The sequence below is a fragment of the Dermacentor silvarum genome, chromosome 2 (genome assembly GCF_013339745.2).
Source record: "Dermacentor silvarum isolate Dsil-2018 chromosome 2, BIME_Dsil_1.4, whole genome shotgun sequence".
Classification (NCBI taxonomy): domain Eukaryota; kingdom Metazoa; phylum Arthropoda; class Arachnida; order Ixodida; family Ixodidae; genus Dermacentor; species Dermacentor silvarum.
The window spans coordinates 162,641,698-162,667,116 of record NC_051155.1 but is presented as its reverse complement, the minus strand read 5'-3'; the positions used below and the strand labels follow the sequence as shown (position 1 = coordinate 162,667,116).

The 25,419-nt window shown below is 46.5% G+C and overlaps 2 protein-coding genes across 7 annotated transcripts; one reads left to right on the top strand and one right to left on the bottom strand.

The window, feature by feature from the left end:
- The first annotated feature begins 39 nt into the window (after positions 1–39).
- On the top strand, positions 40–1,221 carry LOC119441998 (baculoviral IAP repeat-containing protein 5). The gene has a single exon (XM_037706693.2). The coding sequence runs from the start codon at positions 71–73 to the stop codon at positions 701–703; it is 633 nt and encodes a 210-aa protein (XP_037562621.1). The 5' UTR covers positions 40–70; the 3' UTR covers positions 704–1,221.
- LOC119441995 (cyclic AMP-dependent transcription factor ATF-1-like) lies at positions 1,222–25,419 on the bottom strand. 6 transcript variants are annotated; one of them, XM_037706686.2, is made up of 8 exons: positions 25,288–25,419; positions 21,825–22,010; positions 15,732–15,914; positions 12,783–12,863; positions 8,367–8,616; positions 5,903–6,058; positions 5,208–5,382; positions 1,222–2,205 (listed from the first exon to the last, which is right to left on the bottom strand). In XM_037706686.2, the coding sequence occupies exons 2-8, from the start codon at positions 22,008–22,010 to the stop codon at positions 2,061–2,063; spliced, it is 1,176 nt and encodes a 391-aa protein (XP_037562614.1). In that variant the 5' UTR covers positions 25,288–25,419; the 3' UTR covers positions 1,222–2,060. The 6 variants fall into 6 exon arrangements, with proteins under 6 accessions (XP_037562614.1, XP_037562616.1, XP_049517757.1 ...); XM_037706688.2 differs by having other exon boundaries at positions 21,825–22,191; positions 25,288–25,383; XM_049661800.1 differs by lacking the exon at positions 25,288–25,419 and adding an exon at positions 24,917–25,265.

Genomic DNA, 25,419 nt, shown 5'->3' with positions numbered 1-25,419 from the left:
TTTGTCGATGCGCAACGGTGTAATACTGAATGCCAAACGGTTCCACCAGGGCGGCTTCGCGCGCCTTGTGATGAATTTGAAAACATGGCACTGGTCCGCGTTTGAAGAGCGCGTGCATGAGCGCGAGCGTTTTGTAACCGTGTTTTCAAACCCGCCCTTTTCGAAAAGTGGTGCTGTGCCGAGCGAAGTCCAGGAACACGGTTTGAGGCTGGCGCTTCCCGGGCAACTCGACATCATGGTCAAGACAACAAAGCCGTCCGCCGACCTTTCCCTGAAGTCGGTGCTGCTGGCCCAAACGGACAGGGACATGCACCACGTCGAAAACCGAGTGGCTAGTTTCAAGCACTGGCCGCTAACTGGCGACTGCATGTGCACGCCGGCGCGGATGGCCGCCGCCGGTTTTTATCATTGCCCTACAGATAACGAGCCCGACCTTGCTCGATGCTACGTTTGCCTCAAGGAGCTGGACGGCTGGGAGCCGAATGACGACCCATTCAAAGAACACTCGCGCTCGGCGAACTGTGCCTTCGTTCGCTTGGGCAAGAAAGCGGAAGACATTACAGCGCTGGACTTCCTCAACCTCGAGAAGGCCCGCGCCAGGAACAAGGCCCAGAAGTACATCGAGGTGCAAAAGGCCGAACTGGGAGAGGACATGCGCAAGGTCAAGTATGAACTGGACAAAGTGCGGAGGAAGAAGCGCTGACCGTCTGCGTGTGTTGTGTACTACAGGGCGTCAGCGATGTTGTGCTTTAACCTTTTTAAACATGCGTGGCTTTTATTAAACAATGCCGCTCATTTTATTTTAACGCTACCTTAATGTTTGACCTTTAGCTGGCCAGCAAAATTTTGGCTTTTGCAACCATCGCTTACTGAGCTGCAAAAAGAAAATGGGATGCAGTTCCGCCACAGCTCCCAAGTACTTTTGTCAAGTGGCCGGCTGCAGACTGCACAAGCGTCCGCAGATGGCTGCCTCGCGGCAGCGGCTAGGTTCCACTTTTACCGAGTATGCTTGGTCTCATTGCGACAATGACCTGTGCATTTTTTTTTTTTTTTTGCAAAAGATGGCTACAAACTGGACCAATTGACCACTCTATACAAGTGAGATTCCAACTGTAAGAGTGCCTGGAATAATGTCAGCAAGAGCTCAAAGCCTGCTCTGTGAACGTTCTCTTGGTGCAGCAATGCAGCTGCTTGCAAGCACAATAAATACACTCAACAACATTGTTGTGTTGAACCCTTTTATTTTTTGCTGGGTTACAAAATAGCTCAAGGCACAGCTCAACAACTGAGATCTCTTTAACAAAAAGCAAATGTGCGTCCCGCAGCGATAACTTGGGGGCACACACAAACCGAACAATGTGCGGATTTAAAAATGCAATTTTTACATAACGTAACAAAATATTTCAGAATGTGCTCACTTAGCACAAACAAAAGACCAAAAAAAGGGCCTGTGGGTGAACCAAGCCAGCACAGGCTATCGTTTAACTTTAATATACATATGTAATGAAGAAAAAAAAAAGAAAATGGGGGATGGGAAAGGTGACAAGAATTCACATATGTACAATCGCAGATGTCTGCATGTAGCGGACACAATGACAACACCTGCAGTTAACACTTCCTTTTCTACAGCATTTGATGATGAAACCGCAGCAGCAGATGGAAAAATGATGGGCTGCCATGCTGCACCTGCACTTTTCACCCCTTGCTCGGAGACCGAGACATGAACACACGCATGATAATATGTACAGTCAACGTAGTGACAATGAGATGGGTGCAGCTCCACAGAGCAGCAGGGAAAACTGTGAATGCTCACAAAAGAGATGAGAATAATGATAACTCCAGCAGGCCCTGTGCACCAATTTGTCAGGGCAAAACAATTAACGACCCTTGTGATGAACTGGTCCTGGTACACGGAGCAACTGCACTGTGCGGCAGTTCGTGTCTGCATGCACTCCATGGCAGTCTGTCCCATGACTGTGCACACGATGGCCTGAAGACTGGATGACTGTGCACACGATGGCCAGAAGACTGGAAGTGGCAATGTCCCGATGAAACGTGGCTCATTCATTCTTTTGACAATACAGCTCCTTGAGCGACTTGAGTTCGTCGATGAGCGCCTTGTTTTGGTTTTCAAGGACAGCGACCCTGTTCTCCAGGCACTTGATGTATTCCTTCTTCTTTCGCCGGCACTCCTTCGCGGCATCCCTGCAAGAATGCACCGCATCAGTACACATCTACTTTCCTTGCACACTGATCTCTCTCTCTCCAGAAAGTTTTGCAGTCACAGGTGATATATAGCAGGAATAAGTATAAAATAAAACACTGCAAGCAAATAACATACAGTAAACCCTCATTAAAATGAAGTTTCTCTATTCGAATGATCACTTTAATTGAAGTGTCACAGGATCCTTACCCAAATGCATACATTTTAAACCAGAATACTCAAAGCCTGTGCTCGGCAGTCTCCACTTAGTGCGAAGAGCAAACTAACAAAAGTACAGAATCTTGAGAAGCCCGTCCAGTGGACAGGACTTGCGCATTCCACCAACAGCGCAGAGAGAGGGGGGGCGTGAGCTGTGCCAATCAGAACCTTTCCTTCTCCTTTTCCTCAACTGCAACACGAAAAAGCAGCGTTCCGACGGTGCTGCAGCTTTGCCAACTATCTCGCTTTCACTGTTACACTGAACACATGCACAACGACAGTCATTGCTCTAGTACGGGCATGTGGGTGCACAACTGGCGTAGCCAGGAGCGGTTTGGGGGGGGGGGGGGGGTGGAGGGGGTCGACGGGCGTAAGCCAACGGGCTATTGTATCTAGTAAGATTGCAGAAATTTTCGGGGGCTTTAGCTTCGTTCACGGTCTGGAAATCTTGCACCCCCCTTATCCCGACAACGACCGGTGTAGAGGTGTTAGATTTGTCTCTGGGACGCAATTGAAGGTCCAGCTGCAGAGGTAAAGCTCGTTAATATAACTGTAGAGATTTCCTTTGCCTATTAACAGCTGCACTACTGCAGTGAAGAGGCACTTGCAGTACATTGGCCCAACAATCCCAGGTGCATTGCAAAATGTATGGTGCAAATTGTATTATCTTAGGCTTAATGTCCTTTGATAAGGGAGCTGGTTACTCCATTTGATGTGATGCTGATCAGTGTCGTGCGGGTGAGCTCAGCTCAGAGATGAGAAAGGATAGGCAAAGAGGAAGAGCTACCCTATGAGCTAGTTCAACATGGCTCATCCAGGAATGTTTCATGGAGAGCGATGTCAGGGCCTATCCTCGGCTTTTTCCTTCCTCCACGTAACATTGTTCTTGTTGCAGTATTTAGTTTAATATTGCACTGGTTTGTCCAGACAAACCGAGCAATAGTTAGTTATTAGGAAAGTGTTTGCGTTGCTGATAGATCCACCATAGTGCTACCACATACTAGCCTCTTGGAATGCTCGTTTGGCAGAGCGATCGCCTGAAATGAGCGTGGTGCTGAGTTTTATCCCCATAACAAGATGCACTAAACCCTTATTAACTCGAACTCTGATATCTCGAAATATTGGTGAAGTTTTAACATTTTTTCTGGCCATGGTGTCAGCCCACACGTTTTAACAGTGGAGCTGTTTAAGCAGACCGTCAGTCCGTAACGCGTGTACAAAAAACCTCACTGAACAACGACATCATCGCACATTGCCTAGCAACCACCTCGAGAAGCGGCGTGTGCTTCGCCTCCTCTCCGTGCCACGCACATGTTGCCTTGACATGGGACGTTAAGGAGCGGGAAGGAGAGCATGCGCGCTATGCTCGAGAGAGAGAAGAGAAAATGAGAGCGAGAGAGAGAAATTGTAGCAGCACCAACGAGGCAACGCGTAGAGCTGCTGCCGACATCGTCCGCATTTCCCCGTTTCCCCGTGTTCGCGCCGAACGCGCGCAGTGTCCGTGACTGCAGCAGGTGCCTCTGGCGGCGGCTCGGCAGGTTTCGACCAGCCACGCCCCGGCAAGTGTGGAGGTGCAGCTTGGCCGTGACGTCACCAGGGAAATAAAGCTTGGAGCCGCCGCGACGGCGGCAGCTCCAGGCACACAAGTTGACTCTGTGTTGAGTACATGTGTACATGTAGCCTTGACAAGGGACGACCAAAGAAGATATGGACACCCGAAGAAGAAGCCGCTCATCTTGAAGCGCGTCGCACAGCCAAGCAAGAATCTACGCGTCAGCGGCGAGCCAATTCAGAATACAACACTTAGCATTTCCTAGTAAAACTTAGCCAAGCCTAGTAAAACCTGGAAGAAGTTAGGTCGATCACCCGCTCTGCTGTTTACTCCTTGCACCACTAGTGCAAGCTGCCCATGTTTTTTTCACCCATTATATTTTTCCGCCCGGACTCCGGATATCTCAAAATCTCGACTTCAAAAATACTAGGCAGCAGGCAAAGGGGCAGCATCGGCGGCTTCACTTGCACTCGCTTTTTCATTTGGCAACCGCTCGCTGGCCAAGCCAGATGCCGCGTCGGGTGGCGCTAGGCCAAGTGTCATACAGTCAAACCCAGATATATTGAATCTGAAGGGGATCACAAAAAAGTGCGATATATAGATAATTCGATATATAAAATAATAAGCCCTGAGGCAAACGGCGGCTTACCGATTGATGTGTCCGAGGGCTGCTAAGTTACTGCGCACCACTCAGAAAGAAAAAGCAAGCACACTTTATTTACCCGCAAGAAAAATTGCTGGATCACTTTCAAGTTAGTTCATTGCAATGCCCAAATTGATTCTTTTCTTTACACTTGCAGTGCCTATCGCTTGCGGAAACTGAAGTTGCGAATAGGCACTCAACCCACAGGATGACGCCACGAAAATCAGAAAAAAGGAAGTTGACGATCGAGGTAGCACGTGGGCTAGCCGAACAGCACTACGGGGCTCAACTGCCTGCACACACGACCCACACAGCTCAACCGACTGTACATTCCCTTCGCCACCTCCAGGTACTAGAAGACCTGAAAGTGCACAAATAACACTTTGAGGTCTTCGGCGTGGTGCCGCATTTGATATATCGAATGTGCTGGTGAATGTGCTTTCTATATACGTGTGCACCAGCCCTATGCATTTGCATGGGATGTTCAAGGGGATTTTACAGCTGTTCGATATACAAATATTTCATAATATTTGGGTTCGAAATACCTGGGTTCGACTGTACTATGCAGTTCAGCAATCGTGGTTGCATACCTGTTCTTGAGTAGGCGCAGTTCCCGCTTGCGGGAGGCTTCCTCGGCGAGTGACTGCTGGGTCTGCAGACTGGCCGCAGGTGCCATGACCACACTTTGCGCCAGCGCCTGTGATGAGCCACCGCTGCCCGTCGTCCGGATCTGGTAAGCTTGCAGGTCAGCAGCAGACACTGTCACTGCAAAGCAATGTCCGGCCCCAATTAATCTCCGCTATCATATCTGTGCCACTAAGACAGAGTGATAGCGAGTCCTATGTGAGAACAAGCCAAAAGCAGCATACAGATGTGCTGAGCTATGGCTTGCTAGTCGGCACACGGAAAGAGAGGAATGAAAACGAGGGAAATTTCCAAGTTTCCATTAAAGTGTTGCCTTTTCATTAAAGTAGACTATGCTTGCAAGTAGGAGGAACAAGATGGCAAATATCAATGCCCTAGGTCTCTTACAAGCTTTTCAGTGCAGCTGACGGTGCTATCAACCTTGCTTTCTTGCAGGCCTTCACTACAGTTTCAACATGTGCATATTTAGTCTTTAATCACATTGCTACCCATGAGCTGAGTGTTGCACAGAGATGAAAAAAAAAAAAAATGTGTTGCTGGACCAGTTCGTTTATATTAGTGAAATAATAAATAGCGCCAACTTAGATGAGGACAAAGGGGGAAGAGAGACACATATGAACAGCGAGGAAACGGTTCTAACCTGGCACAAAGAACTGTCCATCTTGTCCTTGGGCATACTGGACAATGGTGCCAGCAGCTGCGCCCGAGCCAGCGTTGGTCATGGTCAGCGTCTGGAGACCCTGCAGGCTGCCCTCTTGTGTCACAGCTGCCAGCTGTATGGCTGAGGCTGGGACCACTGCAAGCAGAACCACCACCAAAACTTGAGACCTCTTTACACGACGCAAGAAACCGCATTTAAGTGTTCAGATTTTAAATAAGTGTGTGTGCGTGTGTGTGTACTAGGTGTTGTATGCCAAAACCACAACTTGATTATGAGGCACGCTGTAGTGGGGGATTCCAGACTAATTTTGATCACCTGGGGTTCTTTAACATGCACCTAATGCACGGCACACAGGAGTTCTTGCATTTCACCCCGAGTGAAATGCGGGCTTCTTCCTGTGCCCCTTGCTTAGGTGCACAAAGCCATAGCCACTAAGGCACCGCAGTGGGTAAGTGCTCGGATAACACATCACCTTGTAACTTCATTCATGCAAAGACAAGAGAGAAGGAGTAATCTTGTCCTGAAACAAATGCAAGTTTAATACCTTTTCATTGAAAGCAGGAGCTTTTGGCCAGATTCTGCTACTTTCTGCCGAATTGAATATGTTAGGGGCCTCTCAATCTACAAAAATTTTGGCTACTACATGGCATCCTCATAAGATAATAATGAATGGGAATGATGAGAGTTTCAAAATGCTTTCTTTAGGAAATGAAATGACAATGTCCATTAGTCATCAAAACGACTTTGGCGAAGGTGGACCTTCTATGGAGATAACAAGCGACTACTGACACGATTTTGAGGCAAACTGTGCATACCTTCAGTGCTAATCAAGGTGAAAGAAAAAAAAAAAAAAAAAATCCGAGAACACCTAAGCACTTCTTACGAGTTGTGAATGCAAAAGCATTAATGTCTAACTGAACGCTGCTGAGCGGTCCTTCGAGTTATGAACTCCTTGCGGGCAAGCGAGCCCATTGAGACACTTGGCACGTTTTAAATTTGGCCTTACCAAGGCGCAGTTTGAATGCAGACAAGAGCTTGCGCGAACAAGGAACGCGCGGATAACACAGGCTTCCAAGAGCGAGGGTGATGCAGCGTCGTGGCAATGCCTTCTCCCCTCACGCAATACCACAGCAGCAGGTGTCCCCTTTCACCCGCACTGCTCCGTCGAGGCCCAAGCCAGCAAGAGCGAGCCAGCGTCACGAGCACATGAGGCGCACTCGTGACATGGCATCACCGCCAATGGGAAGTTTCGCTGTTACAGACATTGTTGGCTTTTTCACTCAATGGGCCATTTGATGTTTCCGCATCAAAAGAAGCTTCGAATATTGCATCAATATAGATTAACAAATTCTTAATTATGAGAAATTTGTTCAATACGTTACGAGTACTGGGGAAACATCAGTCATGAAACAGAAAAGAAGCACCTATCCCATGAACAAAAAAGCTTGTTTTGGATATTTTACTCTTCACAACCAGTCATCAAGAGATTGCTCAACATAGCATGCATGCATATATACATACCGAACCAGAAAGAGTAAATGACCAACAGCACTGCAAATTTAATTACATTTAATTACAGCTGCACAGAGGGCTATGATAGACGCTGTAGTGGAGGTCTTTGGGTGTACTTTAATTAAAGAACTACAGGGTGTCAAAATTCAAGTTAACTGTGGCGATGCGCGACTCTCACGCGTCCCCTGATGTTGTTTTCCCCGCATGGCTCCCGTAATACGGATTCGCCGCGTAGCTTTACGGCGGCGGAGTTGCGGCGCATTGCGAGAGAAGGCGCGAGTGTCGCGATGCTAACGCCACCGAACGGCGGGTTGACTTGGGAGCGAAAGGTCGAAGGCGCTTCCTCTTGGGGTTGGGATCGGTGAGCGATGCGGACGTTCCGCACGTGCGCCGATCCACGCTTCGCGAGACCGTCTCGCGTGGCTGGGAGCAGGGCACCGGACGAACACGGATCGTTTGAACGCACCACTGTTCGCGTGACCGTACACGTGAACGACTAGGCGTTGGTGTCATAGCATGGAGCGAACATATTCGCTCGCTATCCGGTCGCAGTGAGTCGGACTTCCTTGATTTGTTGCGCGCCCATGTGAATGTTCTACGGGTAGTAATTCGGCTAGCATGCATTAGTGTATGAAAGGTGCAATAAATGCCCTTTTGATTGTTTGCACTACTGTGTTGTCGTTCCTTTGTCCCAAGAGCACGTATGAGACCCCACACAACAAACGCATTCTTGCATTCTGCCTCCATTATGATGTAGTCACCGGGTCAGGGAATCAAGCCAGCAACCTTGTGCTCGGCAGCAGAGCACTATAGCCACTGAGCCACAGTGGCAGGTAGCAACAGTATTCACAAACTAATGAGAAACTAAAGGTCCATGCATGCAAGCAAAATATTCAGTTTACATTTGGATTGCTCGTTGGAGGCTTCCCACCTTTCAGCAGCCCAGCCGTGGTGTGGTACTGAGTGCCAGCCACTGTGATGGTGTCAGGGTCGTCGTCGTCGTCTTTCGAATCAGCCGTGAGTGACGCTACCGCACCCTGTGCCTCGGTAGACGAAAGCTCGTTTAGGATCTTGCGGTACGAGGGCCTCCGTGCCAGTATTTCTCGCCGCTTCTTGGAATCGTCTTCCGCTGTCAGCACAGCTGCCTCTCCAGAGGCATCCAACTTGCTCGCCGGAATCAACTGTAAAGACAAGCGGGGTGCTCACACTGCAGGTCCTCCCAGCCCACCATCAACTAATATCACAAAGGGTAATTAGTGCTACAAAGTGCAAATTGAAATGAGGCGTTTTATCGCTCTTCACCTGTCCCCACTGTGCCCCGGTCTTTGCAGCCTGACATGAGTTCATTACTGAAGATGCCTAATGCGCAACAAGACACAATGCAACGCAGTGAGAGGGGGCCAATGATTGTTTCTTAGCTGCAGTTATTCCTGAATGGACGCCCAGAAGAGCTGGTCAGATAAAAAAAGTGAATAAGCTAACCATGCTACTGTTAATGGGCAACTTAAAGGTGCAGAGTGAAATAGACAATTGCTCATACACAAGGGTAATGACAACTTGCATCCGGTGTGGTCTCAAATTTGGTTTCAATTTGGTCAGTGTGAGAGCAGGTTTCTGCCAGGATAATATTACATCACCTAGGATTCCTTAGTTGGTACTTTACGTACCAGTGAATTGGAAGAGTTTGGACACCTGTGATGCTATAGATGAACAACAAGATTTGAAACAAGAACCTTACATCCTATTTTTCTAAGGGTGACTGTCACAGAGGCACACAGATTATGCAAACTGCAATGTCAACACACTGTGTCAACAAAATTTTGTTTTTCCATAGCACAGAATGCTTATTGCTCAGCCAGCTCTTGAAATATGCTGTTAGTGTGCGACCCAAATGAGAATTTATTCTCACTTGCAGAATTCTATCTTACAGAATTAATCATTAAACCTCCCAGAAGGTGTGAAAATTGCCTACACAGGTTACTGAGAGGACAGTTTCCCAATTTCACTCTCTGGAGAGACTATCCTCGAGGAGCACAGCATCATTGTTCAAAATAACTGCAGTAGGTGAGCCAGTTCACTAACAATGACAAGCATCGAAGTACTGGGCATCAGCCAGCCAACGCAGCAATTAAATTATACGGCCTCCAAAATCATGCAATGGAGTGCTGTCTTAAAAGTGGCACTTTCGAACTGCTACAATGGAAGATGCCTGAAGAAAGTGGGCTTATGCAGTGGTGAGGAATATACAGCTGCAAAAATTACTTTTTAATTGCATTGTTTAATTGCGAGCAATAGTCATCATTAAAACTTTCTACTCCTCTGCTCTATTCCACTGTGACACATATCTTGGCCTTAATGTCCTTAATGTAAGATTGCCACTTGTGCAACTCTCAGCTAAAGAAAGGTTGTGCAGACAGCTGACGATGGAAAGCATACTAGGAGAGAGTGCTGTCAGGTGTTTGCATTTGTCAAGGGCCTTGATGCAACCAGTGCATCGTCAGTTAGGCTGTCCTGCTCAGAGGTCGTCTGCACAAAAGTGAGAATCAAGGTAAAGCCCTGGGTAGAAGCTACATATATGCCCCACAAAAAACCTGCCTCTGTATAATCATGCATTTTTGTCTACCTTTATGAAGTTCACCACTGATGCAAAAAAATGTCAAGTGAACATAATGAGGTACCAGCTACAAGATAACTATCTTGACTGAAAGCAGTGATACTGCATGCATATCAATGCACAGTGCTTGTAGAATTCCACTTCTCATGCCTACTGGCTTGTCAAATATCCTATGCGACACATTACCAGCAAATCCTAGAGTAATAAAACAAGCAAAGCATTGAAGTCCACAAGCTTGCACTACATGTTGCTCGCATGCTACACACAGCTAGGTTAGTGTTGTTAGCTGCAGCCACACGCAAGCACACACACACAGGCATGCTCAACTCATAAAACAAACAAAGTGCAATTCATGGCACACATGCAGCGCAAATGATCAGAAAACATGTTATTGAACCCAAAACAAAACCTCTGTACCCTTCTGCCACTATGGAACTATGCAGATATTATAGCAAGCCTGCAAGCACCATCACACCACATAAAGCAATGCCACTTCTTGCATAGGACCTGCAGTTGCACCAAATAAAAGTGGTAACTCAGCCACTCACTTCTTCTGCACATAGCCTATGCAGAGCTACTGTTTTGACTTCCTTCAAATTGGTGATTACGCATTGGGTTTAACTGACCAAGGTAATGCTTCGATAACAAGTAACCACACCAATATCAAAGAATGGATACACCACATTCTACAAATAATTGTCATGTTCTTATGCTGGTCTTTATCAGTTGTGCAGGTTAAGTGCACGGTCCACTTAAATTTGCTCATGGCTTGTGCAAGAGGCAGCTCCTACAATCTGCAGTCTACAGCAAGGACAGATTATCATAAGCACTTGCAAGCTGGTGGGTGCAAAAGCAGACAGGGAAGGAGGGGGGGGGGGGGGGGGGGGCTATACAAAAAGAAATCTAGCACCAGCAGTGCAGCTCTTTAATGAAGCAGTAGAGACACCAGATTAGCATTGTTTTTCAGCTCCAAGGAGCCAGTTTTCTTTATGTAAATTTTGCCACCAACTGCAGCCTGCTACTTTCACCTTTTACTGCCCAGTGTTTTATGTAACTCTTGCTTATCAATGATTGGACCCTACACCTCAGGAATTTTCGCAGTTGCTCAGCTGTGAAACACAGATGTGCCTTATTGCCAAATGTATCCTCGTCATATTACAAACCACAAGGGCAGTCTTCACTGCATGGTTAGAAGCGCAGTAGCTAAAGCCTGCTATTTGGTATTTCAGCAGTACATACTCATAACCAACCTGTCCTGCAAAAATACACACCACCCTTCTCACATTTTGGATAAAGATAATTGCACTGCCTATGTTGGCCAAGACATAGCATTTGGAACAAGTGTGCTCCCTGTCCTGCTGAAGCCTACATATTCTTTCCCTGGTGCCTTACATTCTGAACATGCCTGGCAGACAGCTTGCCTTAGCCGGAAGCCTAGTTAATGTTGGGCCTAAGCCACTGTGTGGTATTTTTTTTATTTTTTTATTTTTTTGATAGATGGAAACAGTGTCACACTAAATACTGACCACACTGGCATATCCAGTCACCGGATGAGCTGAGAATCTGTTGCATTTGCTTTTGAGAGAAAATTGATTTTGGGTTTCTAATGTAATACTATCACTACGAACACAGTCGAACACACCTCTTCAAAACCAATGTGCAGAGGGACAGGTTCAGGTATCTATATAGCCACACCCAAAACAGCAGCTCTCTCCTTTCAGGCTAACAAAATATAGCAGCTGGTACTATCGGGGACAAGAGTTCCCAGGACGTGCCAGCACTACCGAACTGCATTGCTGCGCTATCTACCAGGATCAGCTGCACTATCACCTGTGCTCGAGATCGCCGGACAGCGTAGGTCGCGTACAAGCTTTCCGACAGTCTCAAGCGCAGATGATAGCGTGGCCGATGCCGGCAGATAGCGCAGTGATGCCATTCGGCCAATGCTCGCGCTTCCTGGGCACTTTGTTCCCAACAGTGTGCTCTTCTACATCTTCTTCACATCGAAACATGAAGTTGGCTGCCCCACATTTAAAATAGACAAGTCTGTGCAAATCTGATGCTTTATCTTGATGTGCTCAAGTGAGAATGATGTTATGGTGTGTCCTAACAATCATTACACGACTTGTAACTTGAATTCCAGTACACTGCAAGACCCCGTAACTTCACTTCCCAAATATTTTGCAAGACAAAGATGTAACACATATTCACGGCCACTGAAATTGATGGTTTTTCTCAGCCGACACAGCAGCTTCAGTTTATTTGTCCTGTGATTGTGCCAAGGGGCTCAAGAAACAAGAGTCCCACATTTATGCCATCACATGTGTCCTCAATCAAAGGAAACAGAGCCTCAAATTTCTTTTGCCTAAGCTCCCAGTTTCCTGCAAATGTATGTCAGCATTCCTCCCCTATTTCCCCAGCAATAAAAATTTGGTGTCTCTACATTAAACAGAATGAATAGAACCAGCATATCCACTATATACTGAACAGAAAAAAAAAAATCTTCACGAAGCATATGGCAGACATGCCTGATCGTGAATTGCCTCGTAAACATGCCTCGTAAGCAAGGGCCACCGGTTGACCAAATTCAAGCATTGCACCAGCGTTCACACAATGCTCGCACAAGCAAAGAAATAAAATGACTAAGGAAATGTGTGCAGTGCAAGCAGAAGAGAAGCTCCGGGCAGCATTAGGATGACCGAAGCGCATATTTGCAAGTCCAGGCGGTGTTACCTGGACAGGGTGGACGCCAGCATCACCGTCGGCACTGTGGATCACTGAGCCCTTATTTACCAAAATGACATTCTTGCCCAACTGGAAAGAAGCAAGCAGAAAAAAAGGGGGGCCCCCCCACTTGGAGCAAGAGCAGTGGCGGCAGCAGCAGCAATGGCACGGCAGCCCCAACGCTCCTTTGCACTACTCAGCCCAGACTTCTGCGAAGACGGCTAAGTTGACCGCGTGTCACAGTCTAAACCCATGTCAGCTCAATCCAAGTGATCGCAAGCAGTGCTTCCGAACAGACTTGCCCAAGGAAGCACACAACACATTCACTGACTACAAACTAAGAGACGCTTTCAGAAGTCATCAGATTGATTGGGCAAATCCGCAAACTGCATCTAGAAAATCTCGCAACAGAATGGAAACAACCACAGCTAAACACGAACTAGCACCCACACTGTGGTTCACAGAGGTAACAGTAATAGGAAAAGAAGACATGTCTCTGCAAGCATTCGAGTGCCTGCTTTCATGCAAAGTGAAGTTGGCAACTTGCACCACGGAGGCCATGAAGTACTCCCATGACAATAGCCAAGACTTTTACAATTGCCAATTTTTTTACGATGCGATGTGCGATGCGGAAAGACCATACCTAGACACTCTACAAAACTACTGTTGCACCTAGTATGTCCCATCCAATATAGCATAACGAAATGGACATGAGGTGCTTGTACACTAAATTCCAAATGACATAGGGCATGTAGAGTATCTTATAAAGATCACATCTACACTCTGTTTCCAAAGCACATGGAGATAGCGATACTGCAGCATGGGGTGAAATTATATAAGATCTAAGCGAGCAACTCTCAGGAATGAACTCATAAGATGGAAGGTCATGTCTTGAAGTAAGCGACTAAGCAAACCTGAGTAACATGTCACTAAGAGCATACAAAAACCATCAACACTTTTCGTATAACTTATGTGACAGTAAAGGACTTGTAAATGAGAAGTAAATGACTTTCTTTATTAGGCTGCTGTAAAATGCACTGAGACAGTACCAAGTCCTTATGATTATGGAAGGGACACTAGAGAAAATATTTAGGTAATGATGGCAGCGAAAAAAACACGAAGTGCTTTTAACGAGCAATTAAGAAAGAAGCAACCCTAAGAAACTAATGGAAAACATATCTCGCAAGAGGTGACCCTTGATGGAAAGTATGAAAGGGGGCACAAGGACAAATGCCATGTACAAGCTTTATCTTATTTTATTTTCTATACTGTCAGGACCAGAAGGCATTAGAGGGAGGAGTGGAGATGATTGGTGATAGCTTCTTTGAAGTTTCTGGCACTGAAGATGGCAGTGATGGTGGCTGGAGGGTGGTTTCGGTCAATTACTTTTTCATACCATTGGTTCAGAAGTGAACATTAGCCTGCCAAGGTAACTAATTTCAGAGCCATCTATGTTACTGCGTAGTCGAGTGTTACTTCCAACAACGTATATGACATGGGGGCACGTAGAATGCCTGGTGAATGCACAAACGACAGTGGCTGCACCATCACAGATCACAACCACACAACACAGAAGAAAAAAATAAGACGAGGGTTATTTATGAGATAAGAATAAGACAAAGAAAAAAAATAATACAGAAAGGCTGATTAAAGTGTTAGAGCAAGTGTGCAGGTTACATTGCACTTCAAAATGTGCAGCAGATTTAAACAACACAAGACGAACACCCACTGAGCTGAAGTTTAAAATGTAAGAAAATACGCAAACACAGCACATTGGGGAGTCAATGCATGTGGGTGGGAAAAAAACTGCGACACTTAAAGCTCTAAAATTCTTTGTCGCAAGGTGCTCAAGCCTAACTAAACCTGACAAGCCAGTCAGGGGCTAACATAAGTGGCTTTACCACCAGTTGTGTTCAGGAGCTCCTTGGCTAGCTTAATAACGCTCATTAGTGTTGTTTGTTGTCTTGCCTGTGTCCTTTTTTACGCTCTTAATTTTACTATAAATCCTTGCCTAGCATCCACTAAAACAAGCACAGAAAGAAGGTGTGAACTGAGATTGCCCGCAGCCTACAAATGCCAGCTGGGAGGAAATGTTTCTACCAGCTACACTTCCTGGCGCGGCATGAAAACATGAGCAGTAGGGGACGGAATGTCATTTACATAACACATTTTGATGTGGAGCCAGCTGCGCAAGTTCTGCAACAAAATTTTATTTCCAATGTGCGCGCGCGCGCGCACACACACACACACACACACACACACACACACACACACACACACACACACACACACACAAGCATGCACAGAGACAAGCAAGACATGTCCACTCAAAAGTCGTTAAAAGTCATACCCAGTGGTGTAGGAGGAGGAGGAACAAACTTTTGTTTAAACCAGCAGTTTAGTTGGGGTAGCGCAATTTTTTTTTTTTGGGGGGGGGGGGGGGGGAGGGGGGTGCTCATTAGCATAAAATGTGGAGGGGTAGGGCACTTGCCCGATGTGCCACCCACTAGCTATGCAACTGGCCATACCTATTGTCAGCGAATTTAGCATAAGAAGAAAACACATTACGCTAATTAAACAAACAGTAAAGAAAGCAAGTCAGGAAGGGTGGGTAAATAATGCGGCTTAAGTAGCAATTACTCCCTGACAAAGCGTTTACCTCTTGGTGCATTTTCCTGGTCATCTGGATGAACAGCACACAAGCCCAGGAAGAACACAAATGATTCTGGCACTCCTCATGTTCAGCCTTGTCTGCTGCCCATCCACTTGACCATGGCAAGTTGGATGCATACCAATGTGCGAAATTTTCCATCTTGTTGCACTGGTGAACACATGGTTTCCTAAGGAATGTTCTGGGGAGGGACTCGCACAAGGGATTGCTAACACTACTGTACACCACGCACATACAAATGAACGTTGTATCAAGTATCAAGGGTTAAAAAATGGAAGAGCACTCACACCAAGTCCACTTACTGTCTGCAGGGCAGCTGCCCCTCCAGCGGCCTGGATCACCGACTGCTGGTTGGGCTGTATCACTGACTGTACGTGCATGGGCTGGTTAGGGATAGAAACGTGCACTATGGACACACCTCCACCTGGCTGTTGCACTGCCAGTGCCTGTGTTGTGGCTGATGGAACCACCTGCATGGGAATGGACGACAAAAAATGCAACAGGACACATCAAGAGGGCCATACTTTCAACCAACAATCACGGAAGGGAGTCTCACTGTTGGTCAGCCCATCTTTTTTTGGCTTTGCTTTTCTGCATGAAAGGGGCACTAAAGATAAGAATAAGTTAAGCTAGCCAGGTAGATTAGTGCTAGGCAATCAGACGTTTATCATGAACAGAGACTTAAAGTAACATGCAAACGAAAGACACCCAGTTGAAATTTTCGCAGCAGCTTCCTGCAAACTCACAAACTTTGCTAAATTGCAGAATATTTTGTGGTCAATGAATCAAACATCACGAAATTAAGTTTGTTAGATTGTGGATTTTGCCAAGCACAGGCTTGCAATATTGAAGTTCGACTGCACAAGAGGCAAATCACAACAGCAGCGACCAGCGTAAGCTGGGATATCTGCCGTACATGCAGGCAGAAATGAATTATTGGCTGAACATGTGCACGGCAACAGAGCTCACATGTAGCAAGTTAAGCTTATGAATAAACATTGAGAGTCCGTCTTCCTACTCATAAGTGCTTCAAAGCCCTCTTTCATTTTGAACTTCTGAAAGATGGACCCAAAGTTGGGAAGTTATTTTTGTATCACCCTGTATAATGTTGTTTTCTAGTTTTCTGCTGCTAATAATATTGCTCTGCTTTCAAGTTTCCTTCAGCATATATTACAACCATCATCGTCAACCTATTTTATGTTCACCGCAGGATGAAGACTTCTCCTAGTGATCTTCAGTTGCCAATTAAAGTGTCTAGTGTCAAACAACTCCATCCTATGTCTGAAAATTTTCAAATCCCATTACACCAGCTTATCCTCTGTCGCCCCTCAACACCTTACAACAGTATTTACAATCCCCATTCTCTGTTGCCGGTATTTCATGGCGGTATTTCATGGCAACAAATGTGGCAGCGTCTATGTGAAAATAAAGCTTGATGGAAGGTATGCTAACCCATAACTTCCTTTAGTCCGATCCCCTTCAATAGGTTTGGCAAATCAAGGTACACAGAAAGTGGCATAGTCTGTAACACAACCAAGAAAACAACCCTAGAATGTCATGCCCGCCAGGCTTGCCTTTCCTCGTGAACGACAGTGTCACTGTTGCAAGACACTGCTGTTCAAGGTTGCATTAAGCACCTGCATGACACAGCTATTGACTGAATGCATGCAAGTGAGGTAGCTTTGCCAGGTTGGAAGACTGCTGGCTGCAATTTTCTACTACCCTTTCTTTACGTGCTTTCCTAGTGCCAGGTTAAACATTTCGACAAAATTACCTGTCTGGTTGGGAAAATTGACTAAGACTTAGAGATTGACTCCGACCAAATAAGGAAATTTTACTAGCCCGACGTTTCGGAGCCAAATCGGCTCCTTCTTCAGGGGGTTTTCTTCGGAGGTGGCGGTGTGCCGCTTTTAAAAGGTCCATCATAAGAAAGGAGAGTAAGGGGGAGGGGAGAGAGCGTAAGGTGGGGAGACACTTGGCAGGGCACCTGTTCTTGACAGACGAAAGAGGTGGTAGGAGGGGGGGGGGGAGGGGCTGCGGCGTCGCTGGTCGACTGGGTTGACCGATGCTGGGGGCCCTTTACTCGCGAAAATGCATTTACGAGCGCTGGGGGGGGGAGGGGGGAGATGTTTTGGTGTTGGTGACCTAGAGCGGTGTTGGTGACCTAGAGCGGGGTGTCCATCCCATACGTCAAAAATACCAGCGAAGCTCTCAGCCGAGTATTGAAAAAAGAAGGCCTCAAAGTCGCGCACAAACCGATGAACACTTTTAATATCCTCATTCCTAAACCAAAAGATCGTCCACCAAATGAAAAAGCTAAAGGCGTCTATAAATTCAGCTGTGCCGACTGTCAGGCGTTGTACATCGGGGAAACCAAAAATCTAAAAGAAAGAATCAGACAACATGAAAATGCCGTCAGAACATTCAACCGAATACGCAGCGCCGTCGCCGAACATTTCGAAGACGCCGACCACAAGATCCCCCCCCCCCTTTTCCAAGAAACCCAAATCCTTCAAACAGAGACGAACTGGCGAAAAAGGCTACCTACTGGAGTCATGGCACATTCAGAAAACGGCGGGTAATATAAACCGCGTGAAGGGCATCCTTCCTTCTTTGTATGTTCATGGCCTTGCAGATGCGACGAAGGGAAGAAAGGACCCCCCCCCCCCCCCCGCTCTAGGTCACCAACACCAAAACATCTCGTCCACACCCCCCCCCCCCCCCCCCCCAGCCCTCGTCAACGCATTCCCGCGAGTCAAGGGCCCCCAGCATCGGTAAACTGAGCTGACCAACGACGCCGCAGCCCCCCCCCCTCCCCACCACCTCTTTCGTCTGTCAAGAATAGGTGCCCTGCCAAGTGTCTCCCCACCTTACGCTCTCTCCCCTCCCCCTTTCTCTCCTTTCTTACGATGGAACTTTTAAAAGCGGCACACTGCCACCTCCGAAGAATACCCCCTGAAGAAGGAGCCGAATTGGCTCCGAAACGTCGAGCTAGTTAAATTTCCTTACTTGGTTGGAGTCAATCTCTAAGTCTTAATCGTAGTGCCACAATTCTTATTTTTACATACAAAGAATAATTCGAATAAAATCAAAACAGGTATGCTTTAAGGGCAAAACAAATACAAGGCCTCATTTTGGTTAGCTCCTGTGAACAACACTGTATAAGTCGAAAGCATGAATCTAGTGGCAGCAGTAGAATATCACAACCATATACATAAGCAAGAAGTGGCTTTCCTATCCAAGCTTTTGACATCAAGAATGCCAATATTTAACGACGACAGGTCTGTGCATTGAGCCAAGAGGTGGAAGCTATCACTGTAATAAATACTACAGCACTCAAATTGTTTACTAACAAAGGACCTAAGGCACAAGCTTATCTGCTGTATAGCACTCTGTTGAATGTGTCACAAGTTCCTTGCAAATTCTTCACATTATACAAACATACAGAAAAAACTTAGTGTGGATATTCTGAACAAACCTTCAGGTGAATATTTCCTAACACTACTTCGAAGTGAAACAAGCTTCCAGATGGCATAGAATGTTGCGAGTGCCGTACAGGTTTCCCATCGTTATGGTTTACCACATTTTAACAATGGTGCCGTGTTGCATGTGCCCCATTCTTTTCCATATCATTGTCCTGTTCTGTACTAGCATGGCTTTGTTCTTTCGCAAGTTGCAATAGCCCTCGTCCTGTAAGGCATTCATAGTGCAGCAGGCTTTAGAAATAAATTATGCGAATGCTGCTTGAGGTAGGTCAAATCAGACTGGCAGTGCAACTGCACAGTAGCATCTAAATCTGAGAGCTAGTCTATGAACCTGACAAGCAGGATCTGAGAGGGTGCCATGCCAATGCGCTGTACTGAATGCCAGATGAGCATTTTACTGAAACAAACATGTTAAACATGTTGTCCATATTTGAAGGTGACTGGCTATAGCTTTACAGCGATACAGCTCAAGCCTGCTAACCTTTCAGCTAAGGCAGGCAAAGAAAATGAGCCGAAAAGAAAGCACATCACGCACGTTCATGCAAGCCTTTCAATTGATCAAAAATAAAAAGAAGAGACAGAAAGGAAAGCCAACTCCCAGCTGCATAGACAAATGCATAGGCAATGCTGGCCACAAATCTATTCGCAAGAGTGCTGCCACTCTCCGGCTCTTGATGCCGCAGCTTTCTTCAACCACGATGCCTAATGTGTGCCGCCATTGTTAACACAATGACATTTAGCTGCAATGCTAGATATGCCACGTTGCAGCCAGTCAGTAGCAAATTATTTCCAGGAATCACGTCTCGTACTTCACAAGCTTATTAAGTTAAAAAGTTTCAATCAGCAAATCCATCGTGCACACACATTTGCTATTTCGCCAATGTGCAAAGTGTACACACATGCAACAGCGAGAGTTTCCAAGATGGCGGCATGCGTTAACCAAAGATAATATGGTCTATACTTGCCATCGTGGACAGCTGATTGGGAAAAAAATAAGGAAAAGAGAGAGAGAGAGAGAAAAGAAGAATGGACAATGTACAGACCAATGAACACAAAGACGTGGTATGTGGCTCTCAAAAGTAGGGGTCTACAGCTCAAAAGGCGGAAAGCCGTAGGAATGAAATACACTTTGCAGCCAGCAATAACATGCACGCACCGCAGGGGTTTCCACCACCTCCACAACAGCTGCATGCTCATGATAGATGGGCGCCATCTGTGTCTTCATTGTGCTCAACACAAGATCCTGTCGACCACCTGGGGCAATCTCGAAGCAAGGGGTGGCTCACATTGGCATGCAGTGCGCTTTAGGGAGAAGCCCTTGGAGTAACGCCGAGTGGCCCTTGTCGCTCCAAGAAGAATTCAATGCGGAGCAACATGCCTATGCAAACCCTGTGACCTCATCAATGAATGAATACTGCTGTTGTACGCTTTAAGAATTTTTGCACTCGAGCTAGTCTTTTGTAGTCCTTAAAAAAAAGTAGATATGAAACTACCTGGTAACAATCAAAACGCTATTATGTTACAAGAGTGCACGTAGCATCAATGTAAATTTTGAAGCCTATTGACTAGTGGCAGAGTGGCTGGTTGCCGTACTGAGATGCCTCATCCTTAATGAAAACCCCAGCAGAGTTCACGACACTGTCTTAATATTACTCAATTTCCACACCAACAATGTCTGTCAATTCGACAACATTAGACAGAGATAGTGTTTAGAAAATAAAAGGATATTCCTCGACAATTCCTGCTTCGATCACTGTATCTATATGAGAAAAAAGGGTCTCCACCTAACCACCTGACAAAATAAAACAATCCCATCCTGCAGCAAGGTGCCAAGAAAATGCAGCGCAGACCCCCATTTTGAGAAACTCCAAAAATAACCATCTGTATTGCAATCAGTGATTGCTCATGCTTCACCAGATTCGCCTGCACCTTATCGGCTGTGCGGACAGCCCAAACTGTGAACGCTGCCAAGTGTCTGAGACTTTCGAACATCTGTTTCGCGACTGCCCTCTCTGCGCATCACAGCGAAAGATGCTGGCTTCGACGTTAGCAGGCAAACATTGCCTGAAAGTACTATTTTGTCCGCAATGCATGACCGTACAGTAGTAACAATAGCTACAAGGGCTGCTCTGGACGGACTACTTGAACATCACCGGGCTAGACGCAAGGCTTTAAGGAAACCACTGTGTTAGTGATATGTGCATCCCTACTTCCTGCGCTCATCATCATTTTTCATCACTCTTTTTTGTCCCCTTTCTTTTTTCCCCTGTGCAGAGTAGCAGGCCAAAGCATGCTAGCTCAGGCCTTCCTCTCTGCATTTCTATTAAATTATCTGTCTCTCTCTCGTCCAGCAGCTGTACATCCTCCATCAAATGGAAAGTGCTGGTCATGCACACAGGCAACGTCATCCCCAAAGAAGCACAGCTGGAACTCTACTAGCACAGGTAGCACCTCAAGCTTGCTGCAATGTTGGCAGTCACGTGCTTGGCTTCGCCATTAGTCATGCACAGCAGGCTAAAGCTTGCAAATGCATGCTTTGTAAGTTGGTCCATTTCCTGGTTCATGCAAAAGCCATAAAGCCAGGCTTGAAAGCAAGAGTTGCAGCCACATGAGAAGACGCCCTTGTTCTGCTGTTTAAGACATTTTCGGTGTTTACAAACACCGTGGACAACTTTATAATCGCAACTTTCAGTGGCTGCTTTCACTGGACTTTCCAGTTCTGTTACATAAAAGCTGCATCAAGTCTTCGTGCAGCTTTCTCCAGGAGCAGTATCAAAGTTGCACGTTGCGCAATGCAGTGTGGCAAGCAGAGAAGTGCAGGCAAAGCATGATGCAACAAATGTTTTTCCAGGGATAGCGGCGTCTTGTGGCAGCCACAGTGCAGAACCAACTCACGTTGAGCTGCTTGACCTGTGCCGGTGAGGCAAACACCACAGTGCCGTTGGTGCGCCCTTGGGCAGAGGTGACCACTACCGCACTGGGAGCCGGGCTGGAGCGTGCTGCCGTGGTCGTGCTGCTGGCACGCGAGACGGGCGCGCTGCTGGTCACCACGGTCGCTCCTTCTTCCATCAGCACTTCCATCTACGCCATGCAAGCGGGGTCAGCGCTGGCCAGCCACGACAACACAGCACACGCCACCCGGCAGCCACAGCGGGCGCACACCACCAACCACCCCCCGGCAAACCGCTCCCATGACCGAGCCCCGCTCAGAATGCCCGCTGAACCTTCAAGAGTAGCAGCAGCCGCAGGGCAGTGCAGCAAGCTGTGCAAGAGACCAGGCACACCTGACGAGGCCACAACACAGAACACTGCCACAGTACAACTAATGCCTAGGTCCACTAAACGACATTGCAGAAGCCCAGCACACAAAGTAACTCTGCATTTACAGTAAGTGCAAGTGTACGTTCCAACCAAATTCATGTACTTTCTTCCATAAAAAGAAAAAGCAATTGAAAATGAACAGACAAGCCAGCCAAATCCCCTTACTACAACAAACACCAGAAATCTTGGCCATAGTAGTGCACATTAAGCACATGCTCTTCGATATTCAGTATCGTTGTCATTAGTCGAAGATGTGCCACAGGAAACACAGCAGATTTTTGGGGAAGTGGGGCTGTAACTTTAGTTTTGCCACCATAAACAGCTTAAATTTCATTTGCACTCTTTTCCGACTCCTGAATGCCACATATTGCCAAGCTAACCAATAATATTTACTTTATTGCTGTTTCTAGTTTCATTAGAGCTATATATTTAGGGAAAAGTAGGAAACATCACCAGTCAGTGTACACAAAATTCACTCATTCTTCTTCAAAACCAATAAGTGGACTAACATAATGGAAAAGGAAAGCAACTGTATGGGCACACTATCAGAACAGTGTGTATTTATGCACCCTCAACAGGATGCCCCCCCTCTTGACACTTCATGCACTCTGCACTGCCTTAGAAGTTGTAGCTGGTTAGTATTCCATCTTGCTAACAGCTTAAGAGTGCAAGAAAGCACACTTTCATACATGCACCGAAACACCCAATAAGGAGTCTCCTTTTTCCCACAAATGTGAAAAGGGATGTCCTTTCGAGGGTGTTTATGCAAGTGCATACATGTGCATTTTCTTGTGCTCTTCACAAAAAAAGAAAAAAAATGCCTTGCTTGTAATTAAATCGGCAATATCAGCCACAGTTGACACATTCAAACATCAACATACATCTGCAACTTGAAATGAATGCAAAAGAGCCAAGTCTATGAAATGTTTATTTCCATCAGAAAACGTAAAAATGCTCATTTATTCACCTGCTGAGCTTTTATATAAGACTCAAATGGGACATAGTCAGCTTATAAAGCCTAACAGCTTCTAACATAAGCATCAATTCTCAAATCGCAGCAAGAAGGGGGGTAATGAGGCCACACAGAGGTCCACAACGATAACTCACGCACCCTTTCAGATCGTTACAACAAAGATCACTGGCAACATGTGCTCTTGAACACATCACCACTTCAGTGCGTGATACCACAATGGTTGTGATCGTTCTTGTTGGTCTACATATTCATAACCAGGGTTATGATCTTTCCCAGGCCTTGGCCAAACCCAGATGTTAACAAGACCACTCTTCCACACACGTGAAAGCAAGTTTTCGTGAAACATTTTCCGATTCACAGATTAGCCGTCAAATGTTTTAAACTTTCCGTGGATGCCCGAGCTGGATGTAAGGCACAGCCATGAGAGAATTCTGTTGGTTGCTGAGCCTGGCAGCATGTTGAATGCTTTAAAAGGATATAATTGACTGCGACATTACTTCCCCCATTCCTATTTATAGACTATTATCCAGACTTGTGTTGTACAAACAGTCAACTGCTATCCAGTTTCATGTGATGTGCAATCTATGAGCTGTGTAAATAGCATTCGTCCAAAATTGTGTGCCTGCAAGTGTTTCAACAATCACACCTCTCCAGATTAGGATTTTTAATGCATCACTTTTTGGTTCATAAATATAATTCGGGTAGTCGATTTTTTTCTTTTTTCAAATGTACGGTTTCAAAGTGTATAAAACGTATGCTGTGAGAGGTAAAACAGCAGAATAGCAAGAAAGAAATGTTTTCAACCAGTGTTTAATAATCGCTTCAAGAGATCCTACCGCGCACGGTCCGCCCGCATGGGCAGAGGCCATGTAGCCGAACAACGGTTTACGTAAGTGCGTGACGTAACCGCACTGACGTCATGTGATGACGCACGCGACATTTTTATCGACTCCACGTTGGCAGAATGCGCGCTAAAGCGCATCCATATGCGACATCCCATCAGCGTTTTTTTTTTTTTACAGCAATATCGATGACCTCGGTTTTCGAAAGTGCCTGGTTTCTCCCAAGGAAAACGCAGCGCGTTTAGTCGGTTCAGAACAGTGCCGATTCCTATTGAATGGGACCATAGAACGGACGTAAGCGCGGGTGCCAACAGCTTTCTTATCTACTGACACAGAACATCTTCGATCAAAACTCGTAGCTGCTACTAAGCTCAATCTACACGAGAGCCTCAAAATGGCTTACGCGCCAAGCAGTTCCGCAGCCACGTTGCAAAACCAATTTGGCTCAAGGCCGCTGCAAGCCCAGGTGCGCGGTAGCGCGGCGCAATACCTCCCATGGCCGCTTCCTTATACCACGCGCAGCACAGCAATGAATACGGTAACGTTTTATTCCAGGAAGCGAGTCAGCTGCTCGAACACGCACCACACCTCGCACGCATAAAGACGAGAGATCCCCGCACAAATGACGACCGCAGAACACCTACGCCTCTCAGCTAAAGGAGCAACAAATTAATGAGGCGCACAATCACAAAAAAGAAGAAAAAAAAAGGAAAACCACCCAGACGCTATCTCACACGCAAGAAAGCAATCATTAAAGTCGCTAATAAATGAAATCGAATGCCAGACCATCGGGCGACACGGTTTCACAAGCAACTTGAAACACAAACTACAAGGCGAGGTCTGCGCCACACCATTTCGGACAGCCGCAGACTCGACGCTTCGAATACGGCAGAGCAGATCCATCGATTCGGACACCTAAGCGGGCTAGAAGGGGGTTAGAACGCCAATCGGGAAGCATAGGTTCGCAGTTCCGTGATCGAACCAGCCGCGATGTACAGTTAGGCCTAACGGATACACACGCGTCTAAATTCAGCGCGATTGCAGCCCTGGCAGCCTGCCATATTTGCAGCGATACCGTTCCAGACTGTATCCACACATTTTCCCAAAAAGCAGGGGTCAAAAATTTGGCTAATTTCTAAACTGGCAATCAAAAAATGCCACCACCACACGAAAGACATCACGCCCGACTGTTATTGTAAGAGGGGCGACGCAGAGCACTTACCAGTTACGTATTTCTCGTCACCAAGTTTGCCGCAACCCGAGTGGGCAAATTGGCAGAAACGTAGGAACCACGTCAAAGTACAACGACGTCGTCACTGAAAGCAGGTCCACATCACCCTCACCTAAGAGCCCA